Below are 16,043 nucleotides of genomic sequence, written 5' to 3'. Positions count from 1 at the left end.
TTGCATAATGCAGATACATGACTGCTGCAGACTCAAAGGTAATCTCACCTCGATTATCTAATGAGAAAGGAGGAGAGCATTCAGGTCTCCCTCAAAGCATTTTTGGCCTGAAACAGGACCTAAACTTTTCTTAAAACCAAATTGTTTTGGAAACAAAAGGATTCTCTTCCAATCCTTGGTTTTAGTCAAAACCAGAATGTACTGGAGTCGTGAAAGCTGAGTTTTGATCAGATTTCCAGGCAGAAATCTCACTTCCAGAGATTGTTTATTAACCTGCGATGGGGCGGAGTGATGTTTGTCAACAGGAGCTGGGCACATTGGAATGAAATGCAAACAAAAGAGACTAAATGAAAACAACCTTTAGCCACCAGGAGATCAGGGTCATTCCTCTGGGAATGAACTCCAGATCTGTGTGTTTGCATGGGGTGCAGTGCTCCTGCTGCTGCCAGACCCTCTGGGTTGGATCCCTCACCATGGGCAAGCCCCGTTCCAAGGGCAGGCATTGCTGTTCAATCCTGCAGCTCAAAATGTGGCATTTTCCAGGCTGGCTGTGTTTGTAGCCACCAGAGACACGGGTGTTTATGCCCAGGGGGTGTGTGACTCCTGTCCTGGGACCTTATGCAAGAACAGACCCACGACTCTGCCTGGTGCCACCCGGAGTCAAGCCCTGCTGCTGACGGATGGATCCTGCTCCTGCAGGGAGCACAGCCACCTCTCAGCTCCACGGAGCTTTTTGGGGCACCTGGAAGTGGATTCCTACAACCAAACTGCTCTTTTCTGCCTCCTGCTTCAGCCTCGGGCACAAACAGGCAGTTGTGGAGGAGGGGATGTGAGCACCCAGTGTGTGATCACTGGGCTCAGGCTGGGGGATTTAATGACCTGCCAGGCTCCTCCTTCCCTTTGGAGCCAATGTATGTGCAACTCAGCGTTTGCTGAGGAACCTGATGGGTTTTTGGTCAGACCTTTTCTCCTGGTCCCCTCCCTGAGGTGCAGATTTGCATTAGGCTGGTCAGCCCCAACCTAATTTAGTTAATTGCTCAACTACAAACAAGCATGTCCCTGCTTTCCTGAAGTGTGGCTAATCAGGCATCATTTTCTTGCATTCCTTGGATCCTTTATGTGGGTCAGTACTCTTCCTCCCCTTGTGCACACCTCTTATGTGGGGGGGCTGTGAAATGCTGCAGTTTTGCACTGAGACCCTCCCCTTCTTTCCATGGAAAGCCAAAGCTCCAGTGATGCCTGTTTGGAGAGGAATTAGGAGCCTGGCTCTGGATTTTGTCAGCATGAGCCTGTTTAGTATTCACAGACTGTCTTGGAAAGGTGATGGTGCTGCAAGGTCAGCGATGAAAACCATTGAATGGAGTTAATGCTGCAAGCAGTTAATTAACATCAGTAAATGGTTTAGTGCAATTGCCTCCACGGGTCAACCCCTCTCTCTGAAGAAAGCCTGCAATCAGTTTGGAAATTAAACTGCCTGTTAGGAACAAAGACACTTTGTTTATCATCATCGTGTAATCATGGAATGGTTTGAGCTGGAAGGGACCTTAAAGATCATCCCATCCCATCCCCTGCCATGGGCAGGGACACCTTCCACTAGCCCAGGTTGCTCCAAGTTTATCCAACCTGGCCTTGGACACTTCCAGGGATGGAGCAGCCACAGCTTCTCTGGGCAACCTGTGCCAGGGCCTCCCCACCCTCACAGGGAACAATTTCTGCCCAATATCCAGACTTAGAGACTGAAAACATCCCCCTTGTCCCATCACAGTCCAGCCAAGTTCCTGAGCTCTTCTCATCTGGGAATATCTGAAAGCAGATTCCATACTGCTTAATTATGGACATAATTTGCCTGGAAGGCAAAAAAACAGCCATGAAGGGAGATCACAACATGCAGAAGCAACAAGACTCGAAAGAGCTGACAACTGTACCCTCAATGCCTTAATGCAGATTATACAGACTGTGTTTATGTGGCGCAACTATGTTAAAAAAGACCTAAACAAAACACTCAGATTTGCATTTTGCACAGAATATTCATCTGCTTTTTAACTATCAGTCCCACACTGGCTCAGACATATCATTTCCATGTCTACATGAGCCTGTCAAGTCCTACTATCCCAATTAAAAGCATCCTGGTGCACATCTTTCATTACAAAGATCAAATTCAGGAGAAGTGGTTTGTTAAATTCTGGCAGTCTCAAAGAAGAACATCATCTGTGCTGGGCCACAGTCTCCAGGAGAAATCATTCCTTAGCCCAGCTCATCAGCCCCGAGCATCACCAGGGCCTCTCTCATCTTACAACAACCAACCAAGGCAAATCCTGGTCCTTTGAAATGAAAAAAAAAAAATTAAAAATCAATGTGGCAGGCTCAAATTTAGGAACAACATTCCATGGAAATTGGTGCCCTTCCCTCAGCCAAGGGTTTGCTGACGTGCAGAGCTGTCCCATCTCGTTAAAATGTGCCTGTGCAGGAGGTGACTCCGAGCTCTGCTCCCATCAGGGGGACACCTGTCCCTTCCCAGGACAGCCTAGTGCAGGATTGACACAATATACTCTGTGTTTCTCTCCATTACCTTCTTTAAAAGTAAAGAGGAAGCTCTACCCCCAAACCCCATCACTGCTGCTCCCACCTGTGCCTCCCTTGGCACTGGAGAACCAAGAACCCGCAGGTACAGAAACCCAGACAGCAAAGACAAGCCCCCCCAGAGGCATTCCAGCCTTTTCCTGCCAGCTCCTGCTGTGTTAAAACAACCAGGGCTTCTCGCTTTGGGTTTGTTTTGCTTTATTTGCCAGCGATGCAAATTTGCCTGATAACATCTTAAAAACAAAACTAGATCCAACATTCCTCATGCCTGCTCTTAAAACCCGTGGGTTCAGGCTCAGGTTGGCAGGGGGGTGAGGACACTCTGCTTCCCCGAGATCTCTTTGTTTCCAAGCACCCTTTAACTTTGAAGTCCAGGCAGTGACAGAAAGGGGCACTGTTGTTCTTTGCACAGGGATTTACGTGCAGCAGGAACAGATTTGGCTCATTCCGAGTGCCCTCGCTGGAGTTTAATCATTAACTCCTGCAGGCACCCTGGAGCAGACAGAGGTTGTTCCCATTTATTAATTACACCTCTGACTGCAGAGAGGCTGTGCTGAGGGGCTGACAGCAACCTCCACAACTGCTCAGTGGGGAAACCCACGGGCCTGGAGCTCTGGTGTGATCCCTGGTGCTGCCACGCTGCTCACATGGAAAATATTCACCCGCCAGCACGTGGCTGTTGTAGGAAGGAAATTCCCTTAGTGAGCTTAGCCCAGAAGAATAAATTCTGTAAAAATTAACTCTCTTTTAGCAGAAGAAGGTGCAAGGCAGTGGTACTCCCTCAGGAGGGTCCTTTCCATGTGCTGCCATCCCTGCTCCCAGCTGCCTTGGAAACGATGCTGAGAGATCCCCTCATTGCTTCCAGCGTTGCTGCCCCTGCTGGATTTGTTTTCTTTTTTTGTTTAAAGGAGGGGGGGGTGGGCTCAGATGTCCCTGCTCCAAAAGCTGGGGACACCTTGGGGACCTTGTGCAGAGCAAGGTGAGTGTTCCCACCCTGGACAGGTGAGGAAGCAGCACACGGTGGTGTCACAGGTCAAGCTGCCTGTTACTACCCCTGAAAATCATCTCTGTCAGAGCCAATCTGTCTCCACCCAAAATATCTCTTCAGAGCAACCCAGGATGTGTTCAAGGCCAGGTTGGACAGGGCTTGGAGCAACCTGGTCCAGTGGGAGGTATCCCTGCCCATGGCAGGGGGTTGGAATGACATGAGCTTTAAGGTCCCTTTCAACCCAAACCATTTCCTGACCATATGATGCTATGATTCTATAAAATAACACTGAGTAGTCTTAAGGGGTTCCCACTTTATTATATTCCATTTTATTGCTAATACAAGCTAGTTTTATTGCTAATACAAGGACAATTCTATGGCTTTGCTTCTGGTGTGGTAATAAATGTCCTCAGATAGATTAGTTGGGCTGAAGCCCAGCCAGTATTGGGGAGTTTATGGCACAGGTTTGGTACAAAACACAATTGCTGCAATATAAGTAATCATATCATGATAAAGAAGGCAAAACTACTCAACAGAGATTTATCTTCAGGCAGGGACATTCCAAAGTGCTTCAATGATTTTTTTTTACACAGAAAACAGTCTGGCCTTCAAAGCCTGTCTGCACCCAAGAGGGGAAGAGCAGAACTTTGTACCCTTCAGCAGAACTAGGGCAGAACAAAGTGGTTTCCACCAATCTCCCTCTGAACCCCACACACTTCTCACGCAGTGAAAATCCTGGAGACACACAGAGTGCTGGAACCAGCCCAGGGCATTCTCAGAAGTGACACAGGTAGATTTTTGTTTGCAATAAAACACTTTTATCTGAAGGAAAAGCAGACCAAAGTCCCTCTCAATAACACAACTGTGAAATACCTCCATAGCTTTGAGGATATCAGCAGGTCTGCACCTCTCTCAATTAAGATTATTTGCTTAGTGCAAAAGAGGAACTGTGTGTGTGCAAGAACAAACCTCCTTTAGATCCATCTTCAGACCCTGTGAGGCCACAGGTGTGGCCTTTACCCCAAAATAAATTGTAATTGTCACAAACATACCTGGGTTTTGGTGGTACCCGTGCAGAGCTCTGGGTTTGGTGCTGGATGATGGTGCCTTTCCTGTGGCAACAAAACCCACCAGCTGGCAGATTTTAAGTGTACAATGGTTAGAATGCAGCAAGATTAAATTCAGAGAGAAATCAGGCAGGGACTGGCAAGGCAAAAAACCAGAGAGACAAACAACCCAACTCTAAAGCAGGAGCTTAAAAGTTAATTTTACACACCTGCAAATGGTTCCCAGAGCTTGGCTGGTGATGGTGATGATGCCCTTGTGGGAGAAGCATCTGAACACCCTCTGTGAGGAGCAACAGGGAAGAGAAAAACCAGACTTAAAATGTAGGAGTTGGTTAAGCAGCACTTGTAGCAGCACAGCTTCACCACCCGCTTCATTCTTGTTGCAGGGACTGTTTTATAACAGGGGTTGAAGCAGAAACCACCTTTTTGTCCTGGATTCATCAAAAGCACAGCATCAAAAGACAGGCACGAGCTACATGAAGCACTTGGGTCCATTCAAACCACAGCAGTTTGAGGAAACACAGAATTCTTCCTTGATGTGAAGTTCTGCCTGGAAGTGGCTCAAAATATACAACATTTTACTACAAATATTTAGAGGCAGGTGTTTTATGTTGAAGTATTTTGTCTGTAGAGCAGGGGAACTCTTCTCAGACTCTTGCACTTTCTGCTCTTGACCTCTTCATCTTTTCTTTTTCCCCCTTCCATGGTGTCACCCACGTCATTATGGCTAAAAATGACCATTTTTGGGTTCCATCCTCAGTATATTGGTGGCCTCTCTGCTATCCCTCCAAGTATTTTGACCATCTCCAGTTTGCTCAGCAGTGCACATCCAGGTTTGAGAAAATTTTTTGGTGCCCCCATTTTAAACTCTGGACATCAATATATGAAAAAAAGAATTAAACATCAGAAGGTGAGCGAAGACTAACTGAGCTCCAAGCTACAAAAACCACTTTATTAAACTAAATTCAAGCTGGAAGCAAAGCAGGAGAAGATTTCCAGCACCAGAAGCACCACAATCTAAGGTAGGTGAGCCTCAATTTGCCCTTAAAATACTGTTGTTTGGAGAACAATGTACAGTGATTATACGAGACACTTTGAGGGATTTCACCTGTGGTGTGTAACAGATCTGAAATTTAAAGTAATTATTTCCATAGCATTACAGGTAGTAGAGCTTTATAGCAATTTTTCTTCTTTCAGGCTAGTTTGCCTTCATTTCTTTTTTCTTTTTGAAGCTATAAATTAAATTACTGTCTCTTTTTGGCCATGAAAAAAGTATGTGGACAAGGTAAATACTTATTCAAGTCCACACACAGAGAGACTCTGCCCAGTTAAGCAGCCCAGTTATGGATGGGGGCAGAATAATGGTTTAATCAGACAGGTGCAGAAAATTGATCACATAAATATTTTCACAACATGAAACTGAAATGAGGACAGGAGAAAAAAAACACAGTCATATATGGTTTACTTCTGGGATTTATATTGCTCTCTTTTTTTCACTTTCTTCTTTATACTTAAGGCTTATTTGCTGGAACACCTCCATGCCTGAAGCCTAAGATTAAATGAAATTAAAATGTAGCTGACAGCTCTGTCCTGCTGATACTAATCCCAAAAATGAGGAAAAGAGGGAGTGCACTGGCTCAGCTGCAGTGCTGTACATCAGAAAGGATTAAACAAACACAGGGATAATATTCTCCTTGATGTAAACAAGGACGTTCAGCTCATTCTTTTCATCTCCTTATTGCTCTAAGCCCTCCAGATCGGTGGGAATTATGGCACTGAGTGAAAATCCCCATTTTTCAAGTCACGCATCCAGTGGCTGCAACGAGGGAGCTCCTGAGGCTCTGCTGAACCCACTGCCCGGGGCTGGGGGGGCTGGAACGTCCTCCTGGCTCTTTGCTGGGCACAGGAGGCTGGGCTGGGCAGGCAGATGTGGTTGCACAGACACACACAGCCCTCTCTCCCCTGCAGAGCTGCCTCATAAATGGGGAAAACCCCGAGGGGAACTGCCCAAAGTGGATCCTGGGCCAGCTGGAGACCCCCCCAGCCTGTGCTGAAAGGGGAAGAGAACATTTCTCCAGCCCTATCCCCCACTTCCCACCAGCCAAGGGGAGGGAGAGGTGGATGTTTGCAAGCGTGATGTCCCCAGCACAGGGTGTTCAAGGCACAGCAAGTGACTGGTTGTGCCTGGTTTGAGCTAAACCACGACCCTGGTGCAAAGCTGAGCCCACCTCCTGCTCCTCTGCAGCACAGGGGGTGGAGGGGACAAGCACTGGGCTCCTGGGGGTGTCCAGCCCAGGACCCAGCTCAGCACCGTGGTGAGCAGGAATAAAGCACATTGTGGCTTTGAATTTCCTTGTTCATATTTCCTGAATGCTCTGAAGAGATTCCAGTGCCTGAACAAGGATGATTTGCACTTACCGAGGTTCCAGCTGCGCTGGAGATGAGGCAAATCCTAAACAAAGAGTCTTAGGTAAAACATTGCACTCACCAAAAGTTTTTAACTCAAACAAGGAAGCAATCCCTGTCTTAAACAGAGACACCCAAACACTGCCTGTGTTCAGATCTGGAAATGGGTGGCAAAAATCTGTACAAACTGCAGGGAATAAAAATAAGAAAAGGAAGATAATTAGGGGGTGATAGGAGACGTTTGAGGATGTTGGCATTCCTGAGATCTGCAGCTTTTCCAGTTGATTCTTGAGCTGAAAAAAAAAGAGAAAGGGAGAAGGGAGAAGGGAGAAGGTCAGCTGCCACTGTCCCCTCATTGCCAGCAATGCCTTTAGTTACCATCCTACCACCCAGCAGAGGATTTAATGCAGGAGTGTGAGATCTGCAGAGCACTATTACCACTGCTTCTTCCTTTTGAAATTCCCTTATTTTGGGGAATAAATAAATAAAGCTGGGAGCCTGCTCTGCTCTGAGTGCCTGTCAGAGCAGTGCAGTGGTTTACCTCAGCAGATCCCAGCCACCATCTCTCTCTTCTGTTTGATAACACAGAAATCAGCAAAATCCCATCCCCAGCGTGAGATTGTTGGAGTTTGCTGAGTGGACACTTGGGAAGGCTGGACATGGTGGTTCTCTTTCTCTTAGCAGCTTTGCTGCAAGGTGAGTCACCAAGAAACCAGGTCTCCAGCCAGCTACGCTGATAAGAACAGGTAAAGCTGGAACTGGGGACACAGGCTGTGTTCTTCTGGCTAAATCCTCACTTGGACACTAGACACCTCCACCTGCAATATGGAAACCAGTCAAACCACCCTCCCTGCCCACTAGAAATCTGCAGAGAGTCAGCAAAGCGTGGCCAGAGCTGGGAGGAGAATCCCAGCTCTCCTTTGCTCTTGCTGCAGCATCCATGGGGAGAAGGAAGTTGCTGGATCAGACAGAGTTTGCAAATGCCAAAGGTTATTCTTGGGTGTTTGCCATTAACTGCTGCCCTTGACCTTTAACTCCAGGGCTGGTGGGGGTCTGGAGCATCCTGTAAGGGGCATGAAGGGTCTCTCCATTTGTGCCATGGCATAGATGGGTAATGTAGCCCTGAGGGAAGGTAACAGATCATATCCAAAATAAACTGTGGACTCTCTGAGCCAGGTGTCCCACTGGTGGCACTCAGAATCACACCTCTGACTCCAAGGGACTGGGTTTTCCAGGTGGGATCTGGTTGTCTCTGAGTAACCAACAGTTTCTCTTTCCTTCTCTCCCCAAAAGAGCCGGTTTTGGGCAGCCTGTACGGACCCAGGTTTTTGACAGGTGAGGTCGGGGGGTCCGTCACCCACCAGTGCTTCTACTCCATCACACCCGCCAACAAACACGACCGGAAATTTTGGTGCAAAATAGCAGAGAACGGAGTTTGCTACACCATCGTCTCCTCGACCGACCCCGCCTCCCGGGAGTACGAGGGGCGGCTGTCCCTGCGGGACGTCCCCCAGAACGGCACCTTCGCGGTGACAATGACAGGGCTGAAGGGCAGCGACACGGGGAGGTACCGATGTGGCATCGGCCCCACCAGGGGGGGCCTCTACGTCAGCCTGAACCTGACGGTTTCGGCAGGTAGGTTTTGGCAGGTGGGTGGGGACAGGGGAGGTTCTGTTCCACCACCAGCTCAGCTCCCAGGAGCGGTTTGGGATCGGGTGCTGGAGCATCCACTCACAGCAGGTGTATCAGCTTTTTATACCCCGTGCTATTAATCACATATTTACAGTAATGAGGTGTAAAAGCACAGGGATTTGGACAAATCAGCTGTTCATAAATGCAAAAGGAAATTCTCCCCTACCTGGCTGCGTGCTGGACAGTCCCTGTCCTGCTCTCTCCCTGCAGATGCCAGCGTGTCGAGGCCCATCCAGGTCGTCCAAGGGAAGCTCCATGGCTCTGTCACAGTCCTGTGCCCCTCTGGGGACACCCGAAGTGGTGGGAGGAGGTTCTGGTGCAAAGTGGGAAGAACCAGCTGCACTCTCCTAGCCGACTCCGATGGCTACGTGGGAAGGAGATACCACGGGCGCATCTTCATCACCCCCCGGGGGAGCTCTGGAGCTTTCAAAGTCTTGATAAATGACTTAATAAAGGAAGACTCGGGGCTGTACAGGTGTGGGGTGGAAGGGCTGAACGGTTTGGACAGCCCACAGGAGGTGGCTCTGCAGGTGACCACAGGTAGGACAGGGCACAGGGGGCTGCAGAGGTTCCTCACAGTGCCAGGTGAGGAGCATTAAACACTAATTCTGTCCCCTCCAACCTGCAGCCTCCGCTCTTCCCAGGAGACCCAAGTTTCTCAGCGGCACAGTCGGAGGCTCCCTGTCCTTCCAGTGCCACTATGACCCCAAGGGGAGCTACGAGAGGAAGTATTTGTGCAGGTGGGAGGAAGGGAGCTGCTCTCTGCTCCTGGACACCGCTGGGTTTGTGCACGAGTCCTACAGAGGGAGAGTACAAACAACCAGCAGCGACCCCGAGCACGGGACGTTCACGGTGGTGATGAGCCAGCTGAGAGAGGAGGACTCAGGATGGTACTGGTGCAGGGCTGCCAGTGGGCACACGGAGCACACGTCCTCTGTGAAGCTGCACATCCACAGGGGTAGGTGGTGGGATGGCCTGGAACACAACAGGATGATCTTTACGGTCCCTCCCCACCCCAAACCATTCCGTGATAACAACGCTGTGAGAAACATCAGCTCTGCATTTTGCCTTAGTTATCAGGAAGCAACTGAGCTGATGGTAAAGGGTTTCAGGGATGTGAGCTGAGCTTTCAGAAGGGATTTAATTGGTTTAAATTATATTATTGATTCTTTATGATGTATATGACATCCTGATCCAGGCAGTGCAGGGCAGAGACACATGCTTGGCTCTGAAGATAAGATGAAGGTTATCTTGCAGTTTGAGAAACTGCAGCATGTAAATACACAGATCCATGGAACTGCTCCTCTGGCAGAGACAGAAATAGTGGAGTTAAAGTGAGGATGTTTGCCAAGTGTTAAGGTTTAAGTGGTCCCAAGCTGTTCTCTTTAAGAGTCAAAGGAAAACAGAAAATGCTTGGGTCTGGTAGGTTTTTTTCATGCAAGGTGAAATGCATAAATCTTTGGCAACTCTAACACGTTGCCTCTGCAAGAAGACAGATATTAAAGCCTTAAAATAATGTTCTCTGTAGAACTCTGCTCTTCACAAGACCCAGAAACAACCACTCCTGTCAAGTCCACTTCATCAAGCCCGGCTGCCTCCAGAACACCCACACAGAGGAGCATCAGGGGCCGGGTGAACACGATGGGCACTGTCACCAAGAGCACCACAACAGGCACTGTCACCAAGAGCACCACAACAGGCACTGTCACCAGGACAACCAGGACCCTGCTGCCCACTGCCACCCCTGGCACCTCTGGAGCCTCCCCAGGTGAAAGCTATCACGAGAGGTAATTCCACAGCCACGTATCTCGTTGGCACAGACTTGGTGGTTTACAACCTCCCTGCCCCAATTCCCGGAGCCCTACAGAGGTTATGCACAGGTTGCAAGTTGAAAACACCTGCAGGAGATGTCAGGAGTCAGAGAAGCAGAAGGCAAGGTTACCTCACGTCCATGCACACATCTCTTTGAACTTGTCTCCAAACCTTCTGGTGCTGCCCACTCCCGTGGACCAGATGCCAGAGTCAACAGATGTGCTCCTGCCTGTTTTGCTTTGCTCAGTACAGAGACAGGACCTTGGGAAACATCAGGCTTGAGCAATAACCTGGTGAATCTGTACCTGCTGCACACTTGACTGCACACCTTATCCAAGCCCCTGCAGCAGCCAGTAACCCGGGCAGTGTTGGGTGCTCGGGGTTGCATCAGGAGTTATCTTTGGACAAGGTTAATCAGAAGGCTGTGGGTATTTTGGCCAGTAATTATTCCATGGTAGTTCTCCACACCAAGCCCTGGGGCTCAAGTGGTTTCCCAGTGGATTTACCTCCTGTGCTTCCTGTTAGGCAGGATGGCTGTGAGCAGCTCCAACACTTCTCTCTCCAGCCCTGTCCACCATCCTGCACTTGGGGGAAGGGATCTGTGTGGCTGGTGCAGATGCACCAGATATTCCAGGATCAGCCATAACTGAACTGGACAAATCCACAAACCCATCCCAATATGGAGATGTGCACCCTGGATTCACATCTACCCCACTGACCCCCAGCATGAGAAACACCATCCCCTCCCTCCTCCAAGCCATATCTCCCACCCACCCAGCCAGAAAGAGTAGGGGAGAGAATGTTAGTATCACAAGTCATGCAAATCTTATATAAAGGCTCAGATTTTCAACCATTCCTGGCAAAGCTCTCTCTGCCTGGGGAGCTCTGATAGCATGTATATCATTTTTTCAAGGAGATGGTTCGTAGACACCTTCCAACAGCTTCAGGGTCTGTAACAACTCACAAAAAGGATGTACAGACCTTGCTTGTGAATCTGTATCATGAAAACAGCTTGTTTTCCTTTTGGAGGGGCTAATTCAGCACAAACCCCACACGGCAGAGCAGAGGCAGATGTAGAAATTACTTCCTCCTGAGACAAACTCCAGAGCAAATGATTTCACCTCGACTTTGTTGACTGCTCTTTCATTCAGTCAGAGTTTATAGCTCCCTTATACTCTCTGGGGTAAAAACAACACCTACATAGGAGAACCAAAATTCTATTTAATTCTGGTGATTCATCTTTCCAGCTCATCAGGTGAATCTCGTCTGCTCCCAGCTGTGCTCCCAACTCTTGCTTTGCTGATTTGCATCACGGTCACTGTTCTCGCCCTGGTCAAAATAAAACTTCAAAAGAAGACAGGTAAGTTGGCCAAACAACACCTTTTGGGCTGCAGTGGTTGTTTTGCAAGGCCTTTGGCTTGTGGTTTCCAAGAGTTGGAGTCTGACCCATGGCATGTTTCCACCTCTGGGGACACGTGGCCGTTCTGTGGCCGGTGCAGCCCGAAAGCTCAGCTGGAATTGCAAGCAAGCAAAGTCCTCCAGAAGTTGTTTGGCTTTTTTTTTTTTTTTTAAAACATGTTTAACCAAAAAAGCAAATGAAGGAAATGGAAATGCTGAAGCCCTGCTGAAAGCAAGGTCGGGTTTTTGTGTGTAGAAGATTTATGGCACCTCGAGTGCTCGGAAATCCTGAGGTATAAAGAGCAGGGACCTGCGTGGCCTGAGCAGGTTCTGGGGCCAAATCCAGCTCATTCAGTGCAAAACTGACAGAGACAGGCCCAAAAATCCCTTCTAATGACTTATTTTTAAAAAAAATACATGCATATTTCTCATTGTAGAACATATTCTGCCCACAGAGATAAATTTAGGGGCAGAAAACCTTCAGTGATGAGAGGAGTGAGAGGAAATACATTTTTCACAAGAACGAAACTGGGAAATAATGGCCCTAATCTGGTGTCTGGCATGCTGGACATGTTCCCTCCAGTGTTCCCTCCAGTGCTTCCATGTGTTTTTGTTTTAAAGGAGGAGAAAGAAGCACCACTGGAAGCCTGGAGGCAGCGACGGCTCAGGCTGGTCCGAGTCCTGTAAAAGAGCAAACAGTGGAGGAAACCTCAAGTCCAGGAAAAGTGCAGGAATGCAAGATGGACTCTGGCAAATGTAGGTAGGTGTTTTCTGGATCTGGCACTGTGTCATCTCCCTGGTTAGAAGAGAATAAAACCAAATTTTAAGCAGAGAACTCGTGGCTTAGCAAGTAAAACACCTCCACGGGAGAGATTTGCAGTCCAGGAATTACAATCCACAGTCCAGGACTTGTGTTCTGCTGCCAAACTACTGCCTTTGCTCCTTACCAAGAAATTTTAAGCCATAAATTTCAAAAGAGTCGGATTAAACCCTATATAAAGTTCATAAATTTATTGTAGGGGTTGATTATAATTTTTGCTTACATGTAGTAAACCTGTTATCGCTCTTCCTGCTTGTTTCAGTGAAATCTGATTGCTTATCACCTTTTCCAGTATTCCACAGAAATGATTATTGTTCACTGTGTTGGAACAATATCATTCTTTTCTGTCTTACTGTGCAGGAAAATCTATGCTATCCTTGGAAGATTCAGGATCACCAACTTATATGTAAGAGCCTCTGTCTTCTGGTAAAATATAAGTACAGTGGGTCTGTCTCAGAATGTTAATACTCTTTAGAGAGGAGCTCATGTAGAAAACACCTGAGAAAGTCTTTTAAAAACCTCTCTTCTGTGGAAATTTGTATCAGTGAAAAGTTCTCCATTAAAAGAAAATATTGAAATAATGGTTCAAAAATTTGTTGGTGGGATTTCATATTCTCATTACGATCCACTGAGAGCCAAAAGGGGTCCTAAGTCTAAATAATGGGAAGAAAAAAAGTACATCTCCCCTAAACCCTTGAAAATAAACAATCAACGTTCTGTGAAAAACCTCTAGAAGTGAGAACAGAACCCAATATTTGTTAATTGTGCCTTTTGTTCCCAGATATCTGATTTGAGGTAAAGCTTGGGATAATCCTCCTCTTAATCTCAGCAGGAGGTTGACTCCAGAAGTTCCCCCTTGAGCCAGGTTTTTCCACCTTTCTATTCTCAGGACTCCCTAAAACAACAGACCCAATCAAAATACCAAGTTTGGCATAAAAACAGAAACACCCGTGAAATCACCTGCAAAAATATTGCACAGAGAGGCAACAGCAGATCACAGCTTTTCTTGTGTTTTGTTGTTTTACAGCTGCCCTACGGGGGAAAAATGCTTTTCAAGGTGACTGATGAAGAATTGATCCAGAACCTTCTGTGAAAGCCCCCGCGCACACGAGCTGGGAATTTTCCCTATGGAAAACCAAGGCTCTGAACTGCCAGGCACCCAGAACCCCTCTTTGCTCCCTGCCCTGCTCAGAACCCAAATGCCCTTTGTTGAGAGCTGAGTCCCAAATGGCACTTGCTACGTGTTTTGCAGAACAGAGAATAAAACAAAGCACCTCTAACCTGGCTCTCTGTGGGCAGCTCTGACTTGCAGAGGCAAAGAATCCCAAGGGAAAAGTAATGGAAGGGAAGGACCCTCAGGGTTGCTCCGTTTGAGTCAAAAAAATCAGAGAATCACAGACTGGTTTGGGTTGGAAGGGACCTTAAAGCTCATCTCATTCCACTTTCCCTGCCATGGGCAGGGACATCTTCCACTAGCCCAGGTCGCTGAAAAAATAAGGATTTTCTGATTTTTTAAAAAAAAAAACCCTGACCCACCGAGTCACTTTGCAGCACACAAACCACATCTGATTTCGGTTTACCAGACACCCACGTTCCCAAGTGCTGTTTTCCTTTCACCCCCCTCTGCAGAACCATCCAGGGCTTCAAAACCCAACCAGTCCAGCCCAGCCCCAAGCAGCAGCTTTGGTTTGTAGCTCTGAGGCTCTGTGTGTGTGTGTGTGTCACGCTGCAAACTGGGCTTTGCCCCCCGCCCAATAAAAGCAATCCGAAGGTTGTTTGTTTTCTGGAGATGCCAAAATGCTTTGGAACCTGTGACTTGGCAGGAGAACGTTTCCTCGTGTGTTGGAGCAAGGAAATGTATTTGCATGAGGCAACAGAGCTGGTTTACTGGAAGCCTTAAGGGTGGTTTGGTTAAAGGAATTGTTCGTTCAGCTCAGACTAACTTTTCCTCCCTCAAATGCACCAGAAATTCCAGGTGCCCATGGCTGGTTTCTGCCTCAATTTCCTCTGCCCAGGGCCATCCCACCTTTCTCCTGGTCTTTAGAACACATTTCCATGCTAACTGCGGGATAGAGATGAGATGGTTTTTTCACCGTCCCTTTTCACTCCCAAATTCTCCCATTCCACTCCCAAATTCCCTATTTCCACTCCCAGCTCTCCCAATTCCACTCCTGAACTCCCCCTTTCCGCTCCCAAAGTGCCCCTTTCCACTCCCAAAGTGCCCCTTTCCACTCCCAAAGTGCCCCTTTCCACTCCCAAAGTGCCCCTTTCCACTCCCAAAGTGCCCCTTTCCACTCCCAAAGTGCCCCTTTCCACTCCCAAATTCCCCCTTTCCACTCCCAAATTCCCCATTTCCACTCCTAAATTCCCCATTTCCACTCCCAAACTCCATTTCCACTCCTAAATTCCCCATTTCCACTCCCAAACTCCCCCATTTCCACTCCCAAACTCCCCCATTTCCACTCCCAAACTCCCCCATTTCCACTCCCAAACTCCCCCATTTCCACTCCCAAACTCCCCCATTTCCACTCCCAAAGTCCCTTCCTGGGGGGATCCCAAGGGAGAGATGCCTGGCAGGTACAGGAAAGCAAACACACCTGTGTCCACTGTGGCCAGGCAATCACAGCTCTGTGGCCAAGAAGAAAAAAAGTCATGCCAGCATTATTTGGGGAATGTTTGGAATGTCCAGGGAAGCAGCTCTGGTGGGAAGGACACAGCTTGTAAGGGATCAGTGTTTGTTCCCATCCAGGAGAGGTGGTGGCTGTTCTCTCAATCCAAGATCCCTGCCAGATCACCCTGTGGAAGCACAGCAACAGCCTTCCTCACCTCTGAAGCCCCTTCCTCACCTCTGAAGCCCCTTCCTCACCTCTGAAGCTCCTTCCTCACCTCTGAAGCCCCTTCCTCACCTCTGAAGCCCCTTCCTCACCTCTGAAGCTCCTTCCTCACCTCTGAAGCTCCCTCCTCACCTCTGAAGCTCCCTCCTCACCTCTGAAGCCCCTTCCTCACCTCTGAAGCCCCTTCCTCACCTCTGAAGCCCCTTCCTCACCTCTGAAGCCCCTTCCTCACCTCTGAAGCCCCTTCCTCACCTCTGAAGCTCCTTCCTCACCTCTGAAGCCCCTTCCTCACCTCTGAAGCCCCTTCCTCACCTCTGAAGCTGCACATTCATGGCAAGAAAGGAGCTCGACACCCTGAGCTAAATCAAAGGTGCTTCCAAGGCTGGCTTTAAGATCTGAGACATTTCTTAAAGATCCCAACTCCAGGTCAGGATCCTGCTGCTCCC

At 48.3% G+C, this 16,043-nt stretch overlaps 1 protein-coding gene and 1 long non-coding RNA gene across 2 annotated transcripts; one reads left to right on the top strand and one right to left on the bottom strand.

Annotated features, from left to right (window-relative positions):
* Positions 1-4,021: 4,021 nt before the first annotated feature.
* LOC116798251 lies at positions 4,022-5,548 on the bottom strand. Its single transcript, XR_004360860.1, has 3 exons — positions 5,058-5,548; positions 4,845-4,915; positions 4,022-4,702 (listed from the first exon to the last, which is right to left on the bottom strand). It is a non-coding gene; the product is annotated as an uncharacterized LOC116798251 (long non-coding RNA).
* Positions 5,549-8,088: 2,540 nt separating this feature from the next.
* On the top strand, positions 8,089-14,042 carry LOC116798180 (polymeric immunoglobulin receptor-like). The gene is made up of 9 exons (XM_032710354.1): positions 8,089-8,152; positions 8,335-8,676; positions 8,944-9,273; positions 9,362-9,691; positions 10,262-10,520; positions 12,165-12,236; positions 12,565-12,699; positions 13,124-13,169; positions 13,791-14,042. The coding sequence occupies exons 1-9, from the start codon at positions 8,149-8,151 to the stop codon at positions 13,854-13,856; spliced, it is 1,584 nt and encodes a 527-aa protein (XP_032566245.1). The 5' UTR covers positions 8,089-8,148; the 3' UTR covers positions 13,857-14,042.
* Positions 14,043-16,043: the final 2,001 nt, after the last annotated feature.

Source organism: Chiroxiphia lanceolata, chromosome 25 (genome assembly GCF_009829145.1).
Source record: "Chiroxiphia lanceolata isolate bChiLan1 chromosome 25, bChiLan1.pri, whole genome shotgun sequence".
Taxonomy (NCBI): domain Eukaryota; kingdom Metazoa; phylum Chordata; class Aves; order Passeriformes; family Pipridae; genus Chiroxiphia; species Chiroxiphia lanceolata.
This window is presented reverse-complemented; position numbering and strand designations above follow the sequence as displayed.

Bases quoted from the DNA above. Each gene is read 5' to 3' on its own strand.
- LOC116798180 (XM_032710354.1), top strand. The intron at 8,677-8,943 runs GTAGGTTTTGGC...CTCTCCCTGCAG, and splicing joins GAACCTGACGGTTTCGGCAG to ATGCCAGCGTGTCGAGGCCC. The intron at 13,170-13,790 runs GTAAGAGCCTCT...GTTGTTTTACAG, and splicing joins TCAGGATCACCAACTTATAT to CTGCCCTACGGGGGAAAAAT.